At 50.0% G+C, this 19,813-nt stretch overlaps 1 protein-coding gene across 7 annotated transcripts in view; it reads right to left on the bottom strand.

The window, feature by feature from the left end:
- The window catches only part of CD151 (CD151 molecule (Raph blood group)), a 36,876-nt gene that overhangs the window by 12,352 nt on the left and 4,711 nt on the right, over positions 1-19,813 (bottom strand). For 4 of the 7 annotated variants that reach the window (XM_056353137.1, XM_056353141.1, XM_056353135.1 and 1 more), the window contains exons 2-4: positions 8,559-8,679; positions 2,694-2,797; positions 1,353-1,544 (exon numbers count right to left, since the gene is read on the bottom strand). In XM_056353137.1, the coding sequence (XP_056209112.1) occupies positions 1,353-1,544; positions 2,694-2,777 (276 nt within the window). In that variant the 5' untranslated portion in view covers positions 2,778-2,797; positions 8,559-8,679. Of the gene's footprint in view, positions 1-1,352; positions 1,545-2,693; positions 2,798-5,748; positions 5,849-8,558; positions 8,680-15,751; positions 16,133-19,813 lie in introns of those variants that run through there. The other 3 variants (XM_056353142.1, XM_056353136.1, XM_056353140.1) reach the window with 3 other exon arrangements.

The raw sequence follows: 19,813 nt of genomic DNA, 5'->3' as shown, positions 1-19,813 counted from the left end.
CTGGCAAAGGCCCCCCGCCAGGCTCACCCAGCCCTGGCAAGCACAGCCCTCTCTCTTGTGCAGATTACTCACCGGCAACCAAAGCAGAGCACAAGCGAGAAGAGACAATAGGCCTGTCACAACCAGCCACTCCAAAAGGACGCGTGGTGTAAGGAGACAGAGTGACCTTTTGTTCCCAAGAGACAATTATTAGTTTTCTGTAGCAGAATAACAAAGAAAAACCCACCGGATTTGGATCTGTGGCTTCTGGCTGAGGCAAAAAAAGACAAAGGGGGATCTCTTTGGCGTGGAGACTAAGTGAAGCAAGGCCAAACCAGACTGCTACAGACCAGGAGCCTAATGAACAAGCACCAGCAATGCACTCCTCTGTGTTTTATCCTCCCTTCCCGACCCTACTCTGCCTCTCATGGGGATTACGAAGCCTTCAAAGCAGTGGTACAAGCATCAGGCTTGCTCACAACTCCCATTTTCTGCTCCTCTAGCCAAATGAAAGAGGGGGAAATGGGACAGTCAGGTGAACGAGGATTTGCAAAGGAGGGAGCTGGTGAAGAGTTGCTGAAGTATCCTTTTCTGTAACTGTGAAAGCAAAGAACCACTGATTGTTATTTCAGTCACTGCACTCACCGCTGTAGCCCAGATACTAAAAAGGACTGGCGCCACGCTCCAGACCGAAACGGAGATCTGAGAGGGAGGAAGCAGACTAGAAACCCTAGGGCTGGTCAAAAACTTCCGCGTAGGTGGCTGAGCAGGGAGCTCAGGAAGTAACACAGGGAACAGCGTAAAAGAAGGAACAGATTATCAGATTGGCCTGGCTTTTTTTTTGTGGAAGCAAAACTGAAATTGTTTCTTTGCAATTAAGGAAAATATTCATTGGAAATGTTTTGATTTTTGACAACCAACTGAAAAAAGGTGTTCACTTGGCATGAACCTACTGTTATTAAAAGCCAGATTTGTTGCAGGTGTCTTATATTTTCCTCTCTCTTCCCATTTTCCAAAAGAGAATATAGCATGGGCAGGGAAGAAAGAAGAGACAAAAGCCAGGAGATTTTGCCTTGAATGGTTTCAAGCAGACATCCTTACACAAAGTATTACGACTGTACTTGGTACTTTTGCACCATGCAGTGATAAGCACATTCTTTGGGTGGATGAAAGGAAATGCTTTGCAGCAGAACCTGCCCCCTAGGACAAGGACAGTGTGCTGTTAGGAGCAGGAGGCCTGGGGGGCATTTGCTCTAGGACAAACAAACAATGTTGATGCCGAACATAGCCAAGATGTTTCCCTCCCTCCCAGCATGGTTCAAGAGGCAACGGGGTGAATGCTCCCCCAAACAAAACCACCGAGCAAAACTTACCACTCTTAGCAAATTCCGACGCTCTTTGAAAGTGGCACAGCAACCAAGGATGCCAGTAACCATGACGACCACCCCAGCCACCACCAGAATATAAGCAGTTGCCGAATACGTGCTGGAGGAGAGCAGGCTGATGTAGTCACTCTTCTCAGCTAGGGTCCAGGTGCCCACCGCCATCACGGCCCCGCCAGCCAGCTGGGGAGGGGAGAAGCAAGCAGGTGAAGGGCATCTGATGTATGAATTTCCTCATCTCCCAGAGCAACTGTGCTGGGATACCAGGATGTGCCTCAGCTCTGGAAGCTAAGCTCATGATCTACACTAAAGGAAGGACTCCCAGAGGTCTCACTGGGACCAGGAGCAGGCCCCAGTCCGCTGGAGGAGCCGAGCTTCAAGGCAGCCCATTTAGCTTGCATCTTGGGCTGCCTGGGATGCTATCTGAAGCATCTACCTGTGTACAGCAATTCATACTCGGGCCTGAGCCTTCCCAAATGTAGCCACACCGGGCAAATAGGAAACAATGTCTACCGGGGTGCTACCCAGCAGCAGAGGGGAAGAAAACAGCTTTACATCAGCAAGCTTTCCACTGTTTGTCAGGGAGCAATACTACCCATAAATGACAACCATGCCCAGTATCTCCTTCCTAGACAATACATCTGGGGAGAAAGCAGTCAAGGAGCTAAACAGCCTGGCTGGTTAAACTCTAACCCTTGCAGCAAATGAGCACGGAGAAGCCAACCAGACTCCTAGCAGTCCCTTCTCTCTTTGCAAGCCTTGTGTCTCTGGAGGGTTCTTTGCAGCTTCTAGTAAGCTCAGACAGTTTTCCTTAAAGGTCTGACACGGACACTCCAATGCTGTCCCAGGCAGCAAAGGAAAAGACAATGCTTTGGCATCACTAACTTTCTGGTGGAAAGCATGACTTTGGGAAGCTCTAGTGCGGACCCAGCTGCAAGAAGGTGTTTTGTTATCCTTGCTCTAGCTGTCTCACTCCACTGCCAGGACTCCCTCTGCCATTTTGAGGAGAGAAATGGCAAGACAATGGAGTCCTCAGGCTCTCTGAAAAAGCACGCCAGGTGAAAAACAAAGCCTGTTTTCCGGCTCCCTGTTATTTTCTATACTTGGTAACATGACCTAGAAACAGCCAGAGACTACAGCATCAAACCGTAACTTCTGCAGCCTGGGCAGGCGAGCCCAAGGGATGGGACTGCAGCCCACAGCATGAAATCTGTGTACCGCTGATGTCAGTGCTTTCTGCCAAAGACTTCATCAAGCCCAAGATCTCTGTACTCCTGACACCAAAACTGCAGTGCCCTGTCAGTTCCTCTGAAACAGACTGAAGTTTCTTACCCAGAAAAAGAAGTTGAAGATGAAGAGCAGGTACTTGAGACAGATGGTCCCACATGTTTCCTTCTTTTCGGTATACTCACGCATCTTTCTGGCTCAGTGAGTTCCTGGGGAAAAAAAAAATAATCAGAAAAGCTTGAGTCAGTCAGTCATCACACCCCCTCTCCCAAAAGGCCAGCATTACTGCTCTCCTCCTGCAAGAGCTCACACTTCCAACCTGTTGCTGAGGTAAGGCAGTGAGCAAGCCGTTCAACTGACTTCAGGGATGCTGAAGTGCATCAGACACTGCTTGATAAATAAAGAGCTCCTGTATCCATCTGGGTGACCTACACGGCACAAGACCTTGCGCAGTGCGAAAGGGAGGCAGATGGTACCAGCCAGTGGCCTTCCTGTACTGCCTTCATCCTCCTCCTCTCTCTCCATCCTGCTGTCACTTCGGGAGACTCATTTTCCTTCAGATCACTACTTGCAGTGGAGGGATCAGACCCACCGTTGTGCAAAAGGTCAAGCCAAAACCATGAATTGTGATCAACATTACGGTGAGGAAACTTCAGCACAGTTCATGCTCACTTCTTCCTATTTCAGCTGAAATAACCAAGATTTTTCTGGATAACCAGTCTGGGGCTTCGTTTATCTGGCTCCTGCCTGCAGCCTGTAACTGCTGCTTCGGAAGGCAGTGACAGAAACCTCTGTCTTTGACATTTACGGAATAATCTGTCTCCAAAGAATATTCTTTCCTCACTGGCATTAGTTACAACTGCCTTAAATAGATCCCTCTCTTAAGTTTGAGCTATTTTTAATCTTTGCAACTGTAACTGGGAACATGCTTGTTATCCACTCAAATGCCCTATCCTTTTTGAACCCCAGCAATACACTGGAATAATGAATTTTCTTCTTCACTCTGCTTATTTCTCATGGCCCTTCCCAGGGGCCAACTGTCTCCTAGGGCAGCTGTCCCAGCTATTAAGAGGCAGAAACATAACCATCGGCTTCAGATGATCTGACAGCATAAAACGCCGCTGCAGATACGTAACAAATGGGAGTCCGCTGTGGGTCAGCCCCAGTGCAGTGTTACAGATCTGCAACACTCCTGAGCAGGTTTCCCTGAAGTAGCTCTGCAGCAAGTGCAGCTCCATGTCACTTCACTGTCGCCTGTTGATGCCAGAAGACCTGAACCTCTCAAAAACAAAAAAAATACTCTCACCACTGCCTGGCCAGGCAGACCGGACAAAAGCATTGCCCAGAGCATCACTGCCAGTATCATCTGTGTGAGGTAGTTTGCAAAAGTGCAACCAAATCCACACCATCTCTCCTGCATTCAGTTAAAAAATCTCCCCTTTCCTCCCCTACCAGCCAGCAGCGAACGATGCAAACATCTTGCACCCATACCAGAGCAAAATGCTTTATTAAAGCAGCAGTTTCCCTGGAAGCAGGCAGGCGAGCAGTCTCTCCCTTTTTCCAGAGATATAGGCTTCATGTTCGCTTAGATGACAAAGCTTCTTCCCACAAGTGATGTGAGCTTCCTCCGGGGACCCACTGCAGCTGCAACCCAGCCACGCAACCCATACAGACGCTCATCTACCTTGGCAAGCCCACTGCCAAACACCTGACAGTAAAAGAAAGTGAGCAAAGGGTACACACGGCCAGGCTGCACATCGATCGCCTCTCAGGCTGGGTCAGTCAGTAGCATCTTTGCCACTACACTGCTAATACCTGGCTTTACAGGCAGATGTACCAAGGCTGGGAACAGCAGCTGCCCATTCTGCGGCGTAATTTTATTTTATTTGCAGGGAACTGTTTCCTTTCACGTCACGCCAGCCCACTTGAAAACCCCAGCCAGGCCTGTGCTTTAGAAACTAATAAATTAAGCTAACAGGGAAGACGAGGGTGAGAAGATGCCAGCAGTCCCACCCGTGCCCGTTTCCCCTCACCATCTCACAAGAAAACATCTCTCTCTAGAATAACATCTGGCAACAACAGTTGGCAGCAGAAGGCTGTTTCACAGGCAAAGGGAACAGCTCCGAGATGGTGGCGTATATCAAGGAGAATAACTCTTCAGAGCTATCTTCAGAAGCGATCAGAACCTCCAGCGATGCTCAGATTAATTACCCTGTTGCAGCAGAAACAGGCCTGGGGCATCAAGGAGAAATGGCTGCTGCTGGTACCGTAGGCACTGAACAGACTTGTAAATTCTCAATGAGAAAACGCCCTGTGAATGCAACGTTCAGGAAGGTGACAGATTTACGGTTCCCAGAGGCTTCATTTAGCCACAGAACAGACGGCAGCAGCGAGGCACGTTCCCACAGCCACACACCCTGGCACAACCCAAAACAGGTACCTCAGCCCAGACCAGAGAGGTGCCCTCCAGTAACAGATCTAAGGGCTGTGCTTGGCTTTTTGCCATCCCCTTCTAACATCAGCGCTGTCTGTAGAGGAAAATGCACCCCAAGTTTGCTGAAACTGACCCTGGTTCCTATCACTGATAGCCTGGGGAAGGTAATGATGCTTCCTGTCCTTGGGCTGGCTCCTTGGCCTAGTTCCCCGCTTGCTCCAGAGGATTTCAGGAACCTTTTCCCCTTCCCCTCAAGGTATGTCCCCCATCAAAAATAGGCCACTGCAGGTATTTCCATGTATGACCATACAGCAGGTGCTGGGCCCTAGCAAGGGATGCTAACTTGTCCCTCCTTCCAATCTGAGAGCTCAGAAACCCTAGACCAAGCGGCATCGTGTTCTGGTTGAGGACTGGGCAGACACACCACTGAGACTGTACTTGCACTCAGATGACAGTCTGAAACTCCCCCCGAGAGCAGGTCCTGCTCCACCAAGCACCACGTACAAGTCTTTCAGGCGGCTCGACTTCGCTGCTGGGAGGAGAGGATCTGCCTGTTTCCAGAAAGCTGGCAGGGAACAGCTGCAGGTTTATAAAGCAGGGTGATTCACGCAGGGATGGCAGGTCATGAATCAGAAAGCAATCAGGGCTGTCTCCTGTTTGATCTATCCCTCCTAGCCAGGAGCAGAGCTTATGGCACTGGCTGTCTCTGCATGCTTAATGACTCACCCAGCGAGCTATTCAGGGAAAGGCAGCTCTCTCCAGACCCTCTTTTTGGAAGTGTTTGTGCTCCTTGCCTCACACAGGGTGACCTGGCACCTCCTGTCGCCTGCAAAGACAGGGTTAGGCTGTACGGAGCTGTGCTGGTCTTCAGAGCAAGTAAGGGCAGGAGACGCCAGAGAAACGCCTTTCCCAAAGAGCCCAGGCAGCAGGAAGGAGAGCCGCAATCCGTCTCGCAGGCTAAGTGTGACCTAGGGCTCTGAGCCTCCGGTGCTGCACCACAGCACTGGGATGAACATGGGGGGCCCCATCCTGAATTCCCTGACGTGACCAGGGTCTCTTGGCTTCAGTCATCTTTATAACAGACCCTCAGAAGTGAACACAAATCACTCTTGAAACCAGACAAGCAGCAGCAACATCAGCTAACACACACAGTTGCATCCTATTTTAAAATGCTGAGGCAAAGGTCTATTCTGAATCACATCGGTAATTGCGAATGAGCTCTCCAGTGGACAGAAAATGGCAAGCTATGCCACAGTGGTGTATTTACCAATGCATTAAAACATATTAATTAGACATGAGCTTCATAATGGGAAGCACTTTGCTAATTGAAAAAGTGGTTAGAAGACCAAAAGCACTCCCATAATGAAGTTCACTTGGTCCAGTTCCATAGACAGGAGCTTCATCAGCAAGTTAAATTTAAGCAAGCAATCATGGGATACAGGCTGTGATGTTTAATACAATGAATACAGGTATTTTTATGTAATTCACCAGAAATCAACAACAGGTTCCTACTATGCCCACACACACTGTGATGTAAGTGACCAGGAGAAAAAATGCTCTAACTAAAACAAAATACATGAAGACGGGAGGAAATAACAAGGACAAACTCAGTGCAACAGAACTGCGCCTGAAAGGGAGGGTTAACAGTTTGAAGATTAATTCAAGAAACTGGGAGTTGAACAGCTCGAACCCAGTTCTCCACTCTGACACAGACTTTGTGCATGGCCTTGGGCAAGTCCCTTAGTCTGTCCCTTGCCTCTGCTCCTCCTCTCCAGTGCAGGATCCTCATCCTCCCCTAAGCCCAGTGATGTTGTAAGGATCTACACTGAGAACCCCTGCTGACAGAGGAATGCAGGCAGGACAGGCTCCAGGTGACAGGTGTTTTGGCAAAAGCCCTACAGCAACACCATTTCACTGCCTCAAAAGTGGTTTTGCCAGTATGGGCTACTTTGGCCAGTGAACTGGAACCACCTCTTTGGGGGTTAGTAAAATCCATACTTATAATGAGAGAAAACGTCTGGTAAAGTGATTTTGCCAACCGTTTACAAGACGTGCTGGCTCAAATACATCAAAGATTGCAAGATGCTAGTAATGAAGTATGAGAGAATGGAGTAATAATGAAGCACCTACACAAAAAGCAAGAAGGAAAAGGATGACCCACATATACAAATACCTCAAAAAAAGTAAAAAGAAAAAGAGAGTGAGCTCATCTTGCCCTGCCTGACTGCAAGCCACAACCCACCAGCTGGGTAAGCATACACAGTGCATGACTGCCAGGCAAAGCAGTGGTCACCTCAAAAGTGAAGCCATTCCATGGTCTGATTTTCTTGGGCTCTCATCCTACTGAGACTGAACCTTAGGACAAACCGGGTAACAGGAATCCACCAGAAGTTGAGCAGTTTGTGCAGTGCTTGTGTTCCCAGGTGCTCAGCACCTGGAACTGGAGCCAAACCGCTGTTTTGTGGCATCAAGCCACCTAAAACCTCAATGGCAGGACTTGCTCTGCTTATCCCACGCCAGACCACTGTATTTTTATTTGCAGGCCCAAAGGCCCACACAGGCGTGCACCCACATGCCAGCTCAGAAAGCACGTGGCATGCACGCACACACACACACTCCTGCTGGCGAGACTTTCATTTAGTCATCACCGACATCACTTGGTACATTTGCCTCAACTTGCACAGTAACAGGACTTAATTAAACAGCAAAGAAAGCCAGGCCCGCAGGCTTTTTCTGCACAACCTGCCCTAAAGCAGTGTCTGACAGATGGGGAAGAAGCCATGCCAAAGCAAATGAAATAGCTCCCAGGCCATTAAAAGCGTCATTATTTTTAAGTATTGATTTTTGAATGATAGCAAGAAAATTGATATCCAACACATCCGTAATGTCTATTTCATAATAACTTGTATGCCAGCAGTTAGGTAACTTCTAACACCTTTGCCAACATGCACAAGAAAGACTCGCTGCAGGACACCCCTCCGCACCTATCCTGCTATGAAAATGGAGCCCGCAAAGGGCTGCAAGTCCAACGCTGTCAGCCCTCTGCCAATACAGCCACCTCGCACACGCAGCGGGCATGCTGCCACCATGCTGCAGTTTATCTGTGTGAGCTGGGCCGGTAACCCTGGCCTGGAGGCAGCTCTGGGCAAACAAAGACGACCGTCCCCTCCCTGGTATGCACAGTGCAGGTGTGGGCCAATAACCTATTACCTTCAGCAAACTGACTGAAGACCTCGTTCTCCAGCAAGGCTAAACTCCAGCCTTTGAAAGCATGACCTCTCTAAGCTCCCTCTCTGTAAGATGAAAATATTACCACCGCCACTTTACCTACCCCACTGAACATCCTCAGAAAAAGCCTCCAGCCGCTTATCAACTTGCCAGCCCATCTCGCACAGCCCAGAAAGCAGCCAGAAGTCATGAAGTAAAGCCTTCCCAGGAGGGGAACTCTAAAGCTTGCAGGTGAAGAGCCCTGATTTACACAACTACCGAGTACCATTATCCACCCCAAACCAACAGTCAACAGCCTTGACGCTGACCTTTCACCACCAAAGCAGCTCACAGCACCAGCGCAAATGTGCAGTCCTCTTCAAGTGCTCTCTTCCAACCCCTCTCTCCTTGCTGGCTCTGGTCCTCCACTGGATTCAGGAAAGCAGAAAGCTGAAAAAGAAGAGAGATACAGAGAATCACGAACCATGTCAAAGATTATTCCGGGAATCGGTATTTGATAACATTCTTCGGCATCACGTCTTCCTTTTAATAAAGAGTGCCTGATTTCAGAATACAGCTTACACACACATTTGATTAAACTGCAAAAGGTGCACTGGATAATGGGAGAGAGCCTAACTGTGACAGCGTGAAGACCTTCGGACGGTAGGAAGCTGTCAGAGCAGGTTTATATTCCCTGCTGCATCCTTTTGTAAATGCTGCTATTGTTTCCGTCAAGGCTGTGCAGACACCACGACAACTCATTCTAGTGCAAAAGGCCTGAAAGTAACCCCATGAGAAGCTCAGGAAGAAGACCCTTCTGAGCAGGGTGAAGCCCCAGGTGGTGTTAGTGCCTCAAAATGATCATTTCTCCTAACCCTCCCACAGCAACTGCCTGGGAAGAGGGAAGTGGTGGGCAGAACTCATTGTGTACATCCATCCTCTGCTCCCAGGGCTTACAAGCCCCAGGATACAGAGCACAAACCAGAGCAGGGCACATGCAGAGAACACACACACTAGGAAGTCACCATTTTCTTCAGCCTCTACCACTGCTGAAGCATAATCAAGACACGGGTCCTAAGCACCACCAGGTTCTGCTGGAAAACTGCTGCCCTGAACTCCCCTGCCACTGCAGGGTGTCCCTCAGACCGGCACAGAGCCACAGGAAGGTGCTGTCAAGAGGTTGTTTCTCCACAACCTTACTACATTTATCATAAAATCATAGCACGGTTTGGGTTGGGAGGGACCTTTAAAGGTCACGTAGTCCAACCCCCCTGCATTGAGCAGGGACATCTTCAACCACACCAGGTTGCTGAGCCCCATCCAGCCTGGCCTTGAACACTGCCAGGGATGGGACATCTACCATCCCTCTGGGCAACCTCTGCCAGTGTTTCACCACCCTCATCATAAAAAATTTCTTCTATCTAGTCTCAGTCTGCCCTCTTTAAGTTTAAAACCATTATCCCTTGTCCTATCACTACTGGCCCTACTAAAAAGTCTGTCCCCACCTTTCCCGTGAGCCCCCTTCAAGTATGGAAGGCGGCTGTCAGGTCTCCCCGGAGCCTTCTCTGCTCCAGGCTGAACAGCCCCAGCTCTCCCAGCTGCCCTCACCGAGCGGGGCTCCAGCCTCTGCCCATCTCTGTGGCCCCTCTGGCCCCGCTCCAACAGGCCCATGTCTCGCCTGTGCTGAGGACCCCAGAGCTGGACGCAGCGCTGCAGGGGGGTCTCACCAGAGCGGAGAGGAGGGGCAGCATCCCCCCCTCGCCCTGCTGCCCACGCTGCTGGTGACGCAGCCCAGGACACGGGTGGCTTTCTGGGCTGCGAGCGCACGTTGCTGGCTCACGCCCAGTTTCCACCCACCAGCACCCCCAAGTCCCTCTCCGCAGGGCTGCTCTCCATCCTTCACCCAGTATCCATACTGGGGGCTGCCCCGACCCCGGTGCAGGACCTGGCACTTGGCCTGGCTGAGCCTCAGGAGGTGCAGGTGGGCCCACTGCTGGGGCTTGTCCAGGTCCCTCTGAACGGCATCCCTTCCCTCAGGGTCGTCACTGCGCCACTCAGCTTGGTGTCACCTGCAGACTTGCTGGGGGCGCGCTCGGTCCCACTGTCCGTGTCACTGGTGAAGATATCTAACAGTACTGGTCCCAGTATGGACCCCTGAGGGACACCACTGGTCACTGATCTCCATCTGGATTTTGAGCTGTTGACCACTACCTTCTAGATGTGATCATCCAGCCAATTCCTTACCCACCAAGCAGTCCGCCCATCAAAGCTGTATCTCTCCAGTTTAGAGAGAAGGTTGTGTGGGGGACTGTGCCCAAGGCCTTACAGAATCCAGAGAGGTGACATCTGCAGCTCCTCCCTTGTCCACTGATGTAGTCACTCCGCCACAGAGAGGCCACTAGGCTGGTCAGGCAAGACTTGCCCTTGATGAAGCTGTGCCGGTTGTCTCGAATCACCTCTCTGTCCTCCGTATGCTTTAACACAGCTTCAGGATCTTGTTCCGTGATCTTCCCAGGCCCAGAGGCTGACAGGTCAGAGTTCCAGCGGTCCCTTTCTGCCCTTTTAAAAAATGGGTGCGATGTTTCCCTTTCCCCAGTCACCAGGGCCTTCACCTGACTGCCATGACTTTTTGAATATCGTGGAGATACATCAACCAGTTCCCTCAAGATCCTGCGTCTCATCATGTCCCATTCTGTATGTTCAAGCTCCTCAGGTGGTCTCAAACCTGATCTTCTCTTACAGTTGGAGGGACTTTACTCCCCCTGTCCCTGCCTTGAGGTCCATCCACTCGAGACGTGTGCTGTTGAGTACCTCAACCTTCTCCTCACTCATTGTGACCAGTTGCCAGTCATGTTCACTGGTGAGGTACATGTTCTTTGGCCTTGCTTTTCTGGCTGACATACCTACAGAAGCCCTCCTTATTATCCTAGCAGCTTGTTGCTCATGCCGTGTGCACTGGTGCAGAAGCACTTCAGCTGGGCTGTTGGCTACGTCACCTTTTTAGAGGAACACACCTTAATTCCTTTGAGGTACTTCACTGGTATTTCCCTCTTGGCTCCTATTACCTCAGAAGCCCCTGGCTCCTCTCCGTAAGATCTGAGGCATGCTCCAGTGTACCCAGAACACTGCAGAGCAACAGGCTAAGGGCCCTTCCTAGCAGCCTGTCCCTCTAACCTTGGCATGTCATCCCATGGCTTGTCATGTCTGTGAAGGTAGCTAGGCTGAATAAGGCTGCTGTAACGGAAAATGGTGTCCAGCACCCCTTCTGTCCCCTGCTTTTCTAATATAAAGGGTCCCAAACCTTTTGCAGTCGTTTGTACTGCCACATGCCCAGCCACCTCACCCTCAGCCCACAGCGAGCAGGTTCAATTCTCCCTGCAATCCGTTTCCATCGGCATGGCAGGCAGCAGGATGGAGAATAGCAATTCTTTCTCCCTAACCTGTCTGTTTGGGTACTGAATTAACGATCCTTTGATCTACACCCTGACACTAACTGACTTCACAGCCTAAGGCTTAAACTCGTATTTACTGCCCGTACCGGGATATGGAAGCAGTAATATTTCCTGACTTGCCTGGGTGGGATAATGGGGTGTTTGCAAACCACCCAGCAAGGGAAAGAAGTTAGTTTTTATTAGCAGATCGAATTTAACACAATTCATAACCATTTTAAGTTACTATTATCTTCAAGGAGAGGTTCCTGCAGCCCTTTACCTAGCATAGTATGGGCGACACACCTTCATTTGTAATTAGCTTGCTTACCCTTGCTTCCATTCCCTATGAAAAGGAATGCTCTGGTAAGAGCTAGAAACTTGTTGATTCACATTACTATGTAGCCTCTAGACCACAGAAACATCTCTTGAAACAGTGGAAATCCCAGCACCTGAGCCACCGAGAAGCAGGCCAAAAAACCCCCTGGAAACATCAAAGACCAGACAAGGGAGCTTTCTGAGGAACTGGGGAGAGGAGGGAAGGCACAGCAGCACAGTCACCTGCAAAGCAAGCAATAGTTCTGAAGCACCCTCAGTCCCGAGGCTGAGCAGCCCTTGTGCCCTGCCATTTATCCATCTGCTGCACACTGCTCCCACCCTCCTGCCCCTTCGGAAGAGGAAGCGGAGCCAAGAGGCAAAGCTGAGCGCTGACCCAGGATGCAAAGCGGAATGCTTTGCTTTCCATCTCAGCATGTTGGAACGTGCTGGGAAGTCAATGTACTTGTGGTTCTAGGGCTAGGGAGAACGCAAAACACGAGCCAGACATCCAGTGAGGCAAAGAGGCTCCTTCTCAGGAATTGTCATTTATACTTGGGGGGGGGGGGGCGGGGCAGGCACACAGAACAGATTTTGGTCCAAACCCCTCCTCCCTGACCCTTCCCATGGAAGCTGAACTCATCTGGCCCTGCTGAATGACATTCCCCAGACCACAGCCTGGAAACTGCCTTCATCTTCTTCTGCCTGTTGTCTAAACTGATGACGTGCTCCTGAGGGCACAGTCATCTTCCTCAACTGTACAGCACCCAGCACAAAAGGATTGCGCCCCGAGCCTTTTAGGCGCTGCTGAGAGGTGAGGAATACAGAGCAATGTTTCCCAGCACATCACGGGCTCCTACCAGGAATGGGCACAGTGGTTCTGGGAGAGGTGGAGACAACTTGGAAAGCCACCTACATTCCACAAGAAGATCACCTGGCAGACCCCTCTTGGCCCTACCTCTTCACTGGGAGAGCACCTTTCTGAAGAAATAAGCAAGATCCCATCCTGGGAGTTTGGGAGGATCTCACCTCAGCGCCTTCTGGGTCCAGACATCATCTCCACGGGCACATCATGGTCCTGCGGTCATCCCTTGGGATGCTTGCCAAATGCCTCCTTTCTTCTACCCTGGCTCGAGCTGCTGCATTTGAATAGATCCCACAAGAGAGATGTAGACCCTTAACTCCTGCTAATTTTGATGACAGTCAGGTATCCAGCAAGGAATTGTGTGCCTAATACACCTGAGGAGCTGTCTGCTCTTTGAGACAAGAGCTGTCTCTCAGGAGAAGAGCACTTAGCCCTTCCACCCATTTTTTCAAGACTGTTTACTCCCCAGGTGAGGGACTCACTGAAGCCTAAATAACAGCGAGCATAAATTTCAAACTCAGCAAGGATTTACACGTTCAGCACCACACACATACTTGTGAATTAAGGGGTTTATGAGCGGGTTAATCAAACCTGGGCAAGGTGGCGGCTGGCTTTGGGATCCTTGAAGATAAAAGGAAACTCAGCGTGAAATCAATTTCACAACCATTAAGAAAAATAAAGCGTGAGAGAGAATGAAAGAGTGATTGAGCATGTTTGGGACTCTGTGCGTCTGTGCTCTAGCACTCTTTTAGGACAAAGCAAACAAAAAATCCTTCACAGGGTGCTCTGGTCCTAACAAAACATACACAACCACCTCCTGCGAGCAGAAAGCCCCTGTCTGCTGCTCCCAGAAGTGGATAACCAGGGAAACAAACTGCCCCTCCAAGCACCCTGTCCCCACCGCGAGCTGGAGGGCCGGCCAGAGACCGGCACGCACTGCACGACCAGCAGGAACTCCTTCTGCGTCAAACAGCATCCTCTTGTATCTCATAAGGCCTCCTTTATCCCAAAGGATCCTGAAGCACTTTACGCTATTTATACACAGGAACCACTTCACTAGTCGTTGAACTGAGGAGAGGAACAATAACCGCCTCTTTTCTCTCACTCAAAGCGCAGAAATCAGTGCCTGGCATGTGTTTGCAGAGAGCTCATAGCAGCGAGGGTTTGCCACAACCAGGAACAACAGTTCAGATCGGTCAGGCTTAGCCAACAGACACGACAAACTCTTCACTGCAGCCTATCAGTATTTTAAATTCTATTTTCCCAACTCAACCCACCCCAAACAAAAAAAACCCCACAGTGCCCGTGAATAGAGTTGTGGTGGGTTTTTTTTTTTTGGGGGGGTGGGGGGGGGTGGGGGGGTTGTTTTTTAAAGCAGGGCTTTGTCTGCACTGGAGAACTTACCAGTAGCATTAAACCACATTTCTCAACAAAACAATTTGTGCAGAATCAGCTTTCCGCCTGATCCCTTCCCATTCATTACCTTCCTATTCATTACATTCATTTTCTGCTCAGCTTTCAGAGGCAAAGCCACTGGGTCCTCAGCGTTTTCAGGGAGCACTCACAAAACCTCCCTGCCCTGTAGCCATGCCAGCACTAGGACCAAGCCAACAAGCACTAAAAATCCTGGGAGGATAAAAATCCTCCCAGCCCCCACAAAGTCTATTCAGGCAATTCTGTACATGAATTCAAAGTGCTCTCCAAATAATGCAGCGATGACAACTATTTGTTCACTCCCTACAAATCGCTGGGATTTTACACTGTGGTTTGAGCTTAGGGCAAAGACTAACCTAAGAACACGTGCTATGTTGTAGCTAGCACAGAGTCACTCAAAATTTGGCTGCGGTCTCACTGCAGAGGTACTTTCAGTTTTAATTCCCCATCAACTCTGCAGTGAGAAGGTGACTAGCTAAAAGCCAGTAGATTTTCCACCTACCCACAGCAGCAGGTACGTATCCCATGGCAGGTCATCATCTTCACCTCACCGAGCTCATGAACGAATTGTGGGACTTTAAATCCCACTGTCAAAAATACATGAAGCAGTTCTTGGAAGAGAGGGCAGGCAGCCAGTTTGCCACCATAGGGTACATTTCCAGCTTCTCAATGACACAATGTTTTATAATCTTACTGCCTGGAAGACCCTTTCCCTCCTCAAAGCACCCCAACAAAGAAAAAAAGATGTAACACGTTGTAATAGAAGCACAGACAGATCAAGCGACTCTCCCAGCAGAGAGAAGGGGTGGATTCGCTCTCCTTGCATCTCAGCATCCATCCTCCATCTGCTGAGCTATTCCATCCTCTGGAAAAGCACTGCAGAACATGAAGCTGTAAAACGCAAAGTTTTCAAGCTACTTGTTAGCACTGCCCTGCCTGTGCCTGAGACACATGACTGCAGACAGCACAAAGCAAGAAGCACATAAAAAGCTGGCAGCAGCTTTAGCTTTTGCACAAAACCTGTTTTGCTTTGAGTAGGCTCTTCCTGTTCGAAGTTTCAGCAGTGTAAACAAACAAAACAAAAACCTCTGGAGTCAGCTCATAGATATCTCCCAGGCAGCTCATCTGTTTCAACTCCACAAAGATCGTAGTAACTGAGAAGGGATCTGACAGTGGAAACTACAGTTAACGGTCTTACTGCTTCACCCATGTTGCTGATTAGCTCAGGACCGGTGCCAGGCATGCCAGAGAAAACCTCTCAACATGTCAGCGACGGAGCAGGTACCTGCGGTCCTAGGAACAGGGCAACCCACTCCTGCAGCGTCCCAGCGCATCAACAGAAAAGGGAGCATCATGCAGCCACAGAACGGGGCGACAGCAGCTCTCACCTCAGCATGGCAGCTGGAGAGATACCTGTGACATCTTTAGGAGCCTCCCTCCCTACCTAGGGCAGCCACCTCATGCGGGAACACGCTCGCACCTGTAATTACCCACTTCGCTAGCAGCAGCACCAGGAATGGCCAAGAAGTCTCTTCTGCCCATAGGTCCTTATATATCCATGATGTCTGCGTCGCCAAGGCTGTTTTGGAGCGATCATTGAATGCTTTGAGGACTTACATTCCTCTCCAGAGCTAAAAACATTTTACTAGAGTCAGATCAAATATCAAGCACAGTCAAGGGCAAATTAAATGACATTTCATTTCCCAGAGCTGTAAGTCCAAGTCCATAGGAGCTGCCTCTCTCCTGTTGCTATAGGAGCGATGCAGGAAACAATGCTCAATCCATGCTGCTTAAGGCTGCCTTGAAAAGGACCATTCTTCCAGTAAATTAAACAACCCCCAGCCAAAAATAAAACATTCCTCCCCCTTCCGCCTTGCTCTTGTGTAGCAGGTTTTAATGACTCCACCAAACCCATTTACGCAGCTGTTTTTAGACCAGCCTGCAAACTTGACAGGGAGGCACCAGCAGGAGAATAAATAACTGGGAGGCAAGGGCTGTCCTCCAGGAAATTACTTGCTGGCCCTTCGCCAAGGCTAGGGGCAGGGGAAAAAGATAAAAAGAAGTCCCTGACCCCAGAGCACATGCCAACCAGTTCTAAAGAAACCTCCCAGCCGCAAGCCCTGATCAACCACTTCCCTGAAACACCTCGCTCCACCAGCCCGTACGCAGACCTGCAGGCAGAGGCACCAGGAGTTGGGCTTGCTCAGGACCTCTCCGCCACTTCAAATACAGGCACAGGCAAAGGGCAGCTCTCCACCAAGGGTACAGAGCTATCACCACTGCAAAACTCGGGCCAGTCTGTCTCAGCGTATCATCCGTTTCATTTAGAGCTGGCAGGAATAAGTAACTGGGAAAGGGTTCCTCTAACAGCTGCCAGCACAAAACAGCTGGACTTCAAACGAAGCTGGGAAATCCTACCTGGGATTTCTCCACCACCCCACCCCCAGGTTACCCCTGCCCTGTATGAACAAACTTCATGAAATGAAAGCCTAAAAGGAGTTTGAAACTTAATCCTCCCCATCCCCCCACCTTGTAGGTCAATTTTCAAGTCAAGAGGGAGTATATAATCTCATCTGATCTCCTGTTATTTTAAAGGTTAAAATTTTAAAGGCTAAAAGGAGTCTCTGCAACTCTGGGATACCCTAGATTAACCCTCAAATACCAGGAAGCCTCAGGAAGACTTTAAGAGATGGGAGAAACCACATACTTTGTCCCTTGGGAGCCTCTCCAAATGCTACTAGCACATACTCAGAATTCAGACTACTTCGCTGAGCTCAGCAGAAAGCAGCAGCACATTTGCCCCTGCACATTAAGAGACAGGAACACAGCAAACATCCAGCGTTGGGCAGGCTTATCATCTGTCTCTCTGTGTGCCCCATGCCATTAGTGAGCAGCAGGAGAAAAGCAGTCCACAGCACTGTTCCCTTGTAGGTTAAGACACTCAGTAAGTCCTTAAACATTAAAAGCAAAAAAATATTCAGAGAGAATCCAGGAACACCACAGCCAAAAGTTTCTGAAGAAGCCGAGGAACTACCTTCATTTTGGCCCAAGTTTCAGTCAGTACTTAAATACCCGCTGTGAAAATGAGGGCCCTCTAGGATATCAAGGGAACCTGGAAACCAAAACCCGCTTCTTGCTTCTGAAGAATTTAGATAAAACTCTAAAATCCATTCTGGAAATAATCAGGGCAATTCTGAGACAGAAAATAATCCTCCTATTACTGACCTCAGGTGAAAGGGTGTTTCAGCACTGACCACCCTCCTGCCTCTCAGAAGTTCCTCACTGCAGTGGTGCATGTGCAGGCAGCAGCACCTGACTTGATAACCACTAACCACGTGTACAGACACAGGAGAACAAAAAAAGACTATTTGGTCAGGGTGACAGAGGGAGAGGGCACCTGAACTGGCCCGACATGATTATCAATGTCAAAAACTGGGAGGATACTGCTGATGTGCAGCAGTTATGCCCTTCATACACAGGCAAACCAGGTTCCCACTTACACGCTGTAAATATACCACTGATAAGAATTACATTGATACAGCTGCACTGATTTAATTTGGATATTTCACTGCTCTCTAAATTGGCTTGCTCCTCCCTTCTTTTTTTTCTGAGAACTTGTTAAAATTCTGGATGAAGTAGCAAACAATAAACTCCCTTTTTTCTGCAAGGGGTTTTCTTCCACATAGAGACAGATGCAGCCAAAGCAAAGCTCGTTAAATCAGTGAAAGCCGAGTTTTTTCCCCTGCAACTGTGTCTGCTTTTCCTGCTCCCAGCTTTCTGGCAGCACACCGGGGAGCCAGGATCCACGCTTCCCCAGTGCCTGACCAGCTCTGAGGGTAAATAAATGGTCTGGTGAAGTCAGCCACCGGGATTTTTCTCCTGCTGTAAGCACAATGGTTTCAGTTCCCTTCCCTCCAGTCTGGGGCCACACTGCACACACTGGAGGTAAGCCCTGGGCAGCGCACAATGGACAGAGCAGCTTTTGTTAGTCTGCAGAGCCCATCTGCGAGGCTGAGCACAGCCTCATTCCCCATGTACAGCACAGGAGCTCGGCGCAAAGCCTGTACTATTTCCCCACTCAAGATGAGGAAAAAACCAGCAAACTGGGACTCAGAGGCACAGAAACCAGCCCGCCACTTCCCACTCCCCAAATATAGACACAGGTCCTCCCAATAATGGGAAATTTATCCCTCCAAAACCACTCTGACTGGGCAAGGTAAATCGGAGCCCACATCAAACCCCCCACCTCACCTCTGGCAGACCCCACCTAAGCCCAGACTCGCAGTGACGATGGAAGAGGGCCACCCCTTACAGCCGGGGGGACCTGCCGCTGCCAACAGGAGCTCGCAGGCAGCTCAACTAGTCAGCCAGCTGTAGTTCCACACGGGACTGGACCCATCCCTTCTATGCTACAACAGCCGAACCCCCAAGCACGAAGCCCAACACTTTCCCATGGGCACGGCCCTTGATCCCAGCACTCGCCACACACAGCTGAGACCCCTCCTTGCTCCAGCGCTGGCTGCTCCAAGGCAGTGCTTGCCACACACGTGTCCCCGTGCCCGGCTTGCCCGCTCGCTGTACACTGCCGTGACTGCACACGCAGCTGCCCACCGCCTCCCTGGGAGCTCTGCAGGCAGCTCACAGCGACCATGGAGAAAAACAACAAGTCACCTCTGTTTCCAGGGCACTGCGTGGGGGAAATGTGGGATATGAATTCCTCCCTTCTGGATTCCACTAAAGCTAGGAAGAAAAACTGACATTCACAAGCCATGACTCACTCCTGCCCTGTCCAGCACACCAGAAGTCCCACTCACTGGCTGACGTGCCAGAAATGGCATCTGCCAACTGGCTCACTCTATAAATTTGACCAAAACAGTCCTTCCCCCTTATTTTCTTTATTGTATTTGTTGCAGTGTGGTGGTCACTGAGGATCAGAGCACTCCCTGAAAACAACCACACAGGCATCGTGGCTGTTGCTCTGGCAGATAACAGGTTAGCAAGGCTCAGAACATGATCCACTTCACACAAAACAAAAACCTCTTCCCCAGAAATTCCCACCTCAGACCACATTTGGACCCCTTTTTAACTGGATCTCATTAGTGAAGAAGTCAAAGAATCCACTGATCATACTCCAGCTACGCTGGTAAGTCATACACTTGTATTACAGAGCTGCCAAGGATGCCTCCACTGACCTCCACAGAGCACAATTCCTGACTGCCCCTGCTTCTCCCACTAGACCAGTATCCTGCCACCACTAGCAGCTACTCATGATTGTACCCCTCCACAGAGGAGCTGACTACGCTTTCAGTCCCGCGCTGAGCCTACTGCACTTCTGCCAGAAACGGACTTGCCGAGCTGCACAGCATTTCCCAGCTCGGACTGGAGAGCCGTAACCCCCCGACCAGCAAAGGGAACTCGGGTTAGAAACACGGACCAAGCTGATTACACACAAACGCAGCCCAGGCTGCCGAACACACCTCTTTCTTTGCCATGCAATGCCAGGAGTGCAAAATGGTAACTATCCTCCTGCTCATTCTGCCAA

This window comes from Falco biarmicus, chromosome 10 (assembly GCF_023638135.1).
Source record: "Falco biarmicus isolate bFalBia1 chromosome 10, bFalBia1.pri, whole genome shotgun sequence".
NCBI lineage: Eukaryota > Metazoa > Chordata > Aves > Falconiformes > Falconidae > Falco > Falco biarmicus.
This window is presented reverse-complemented; position numbering and strand designations above follow the sequence as displayed.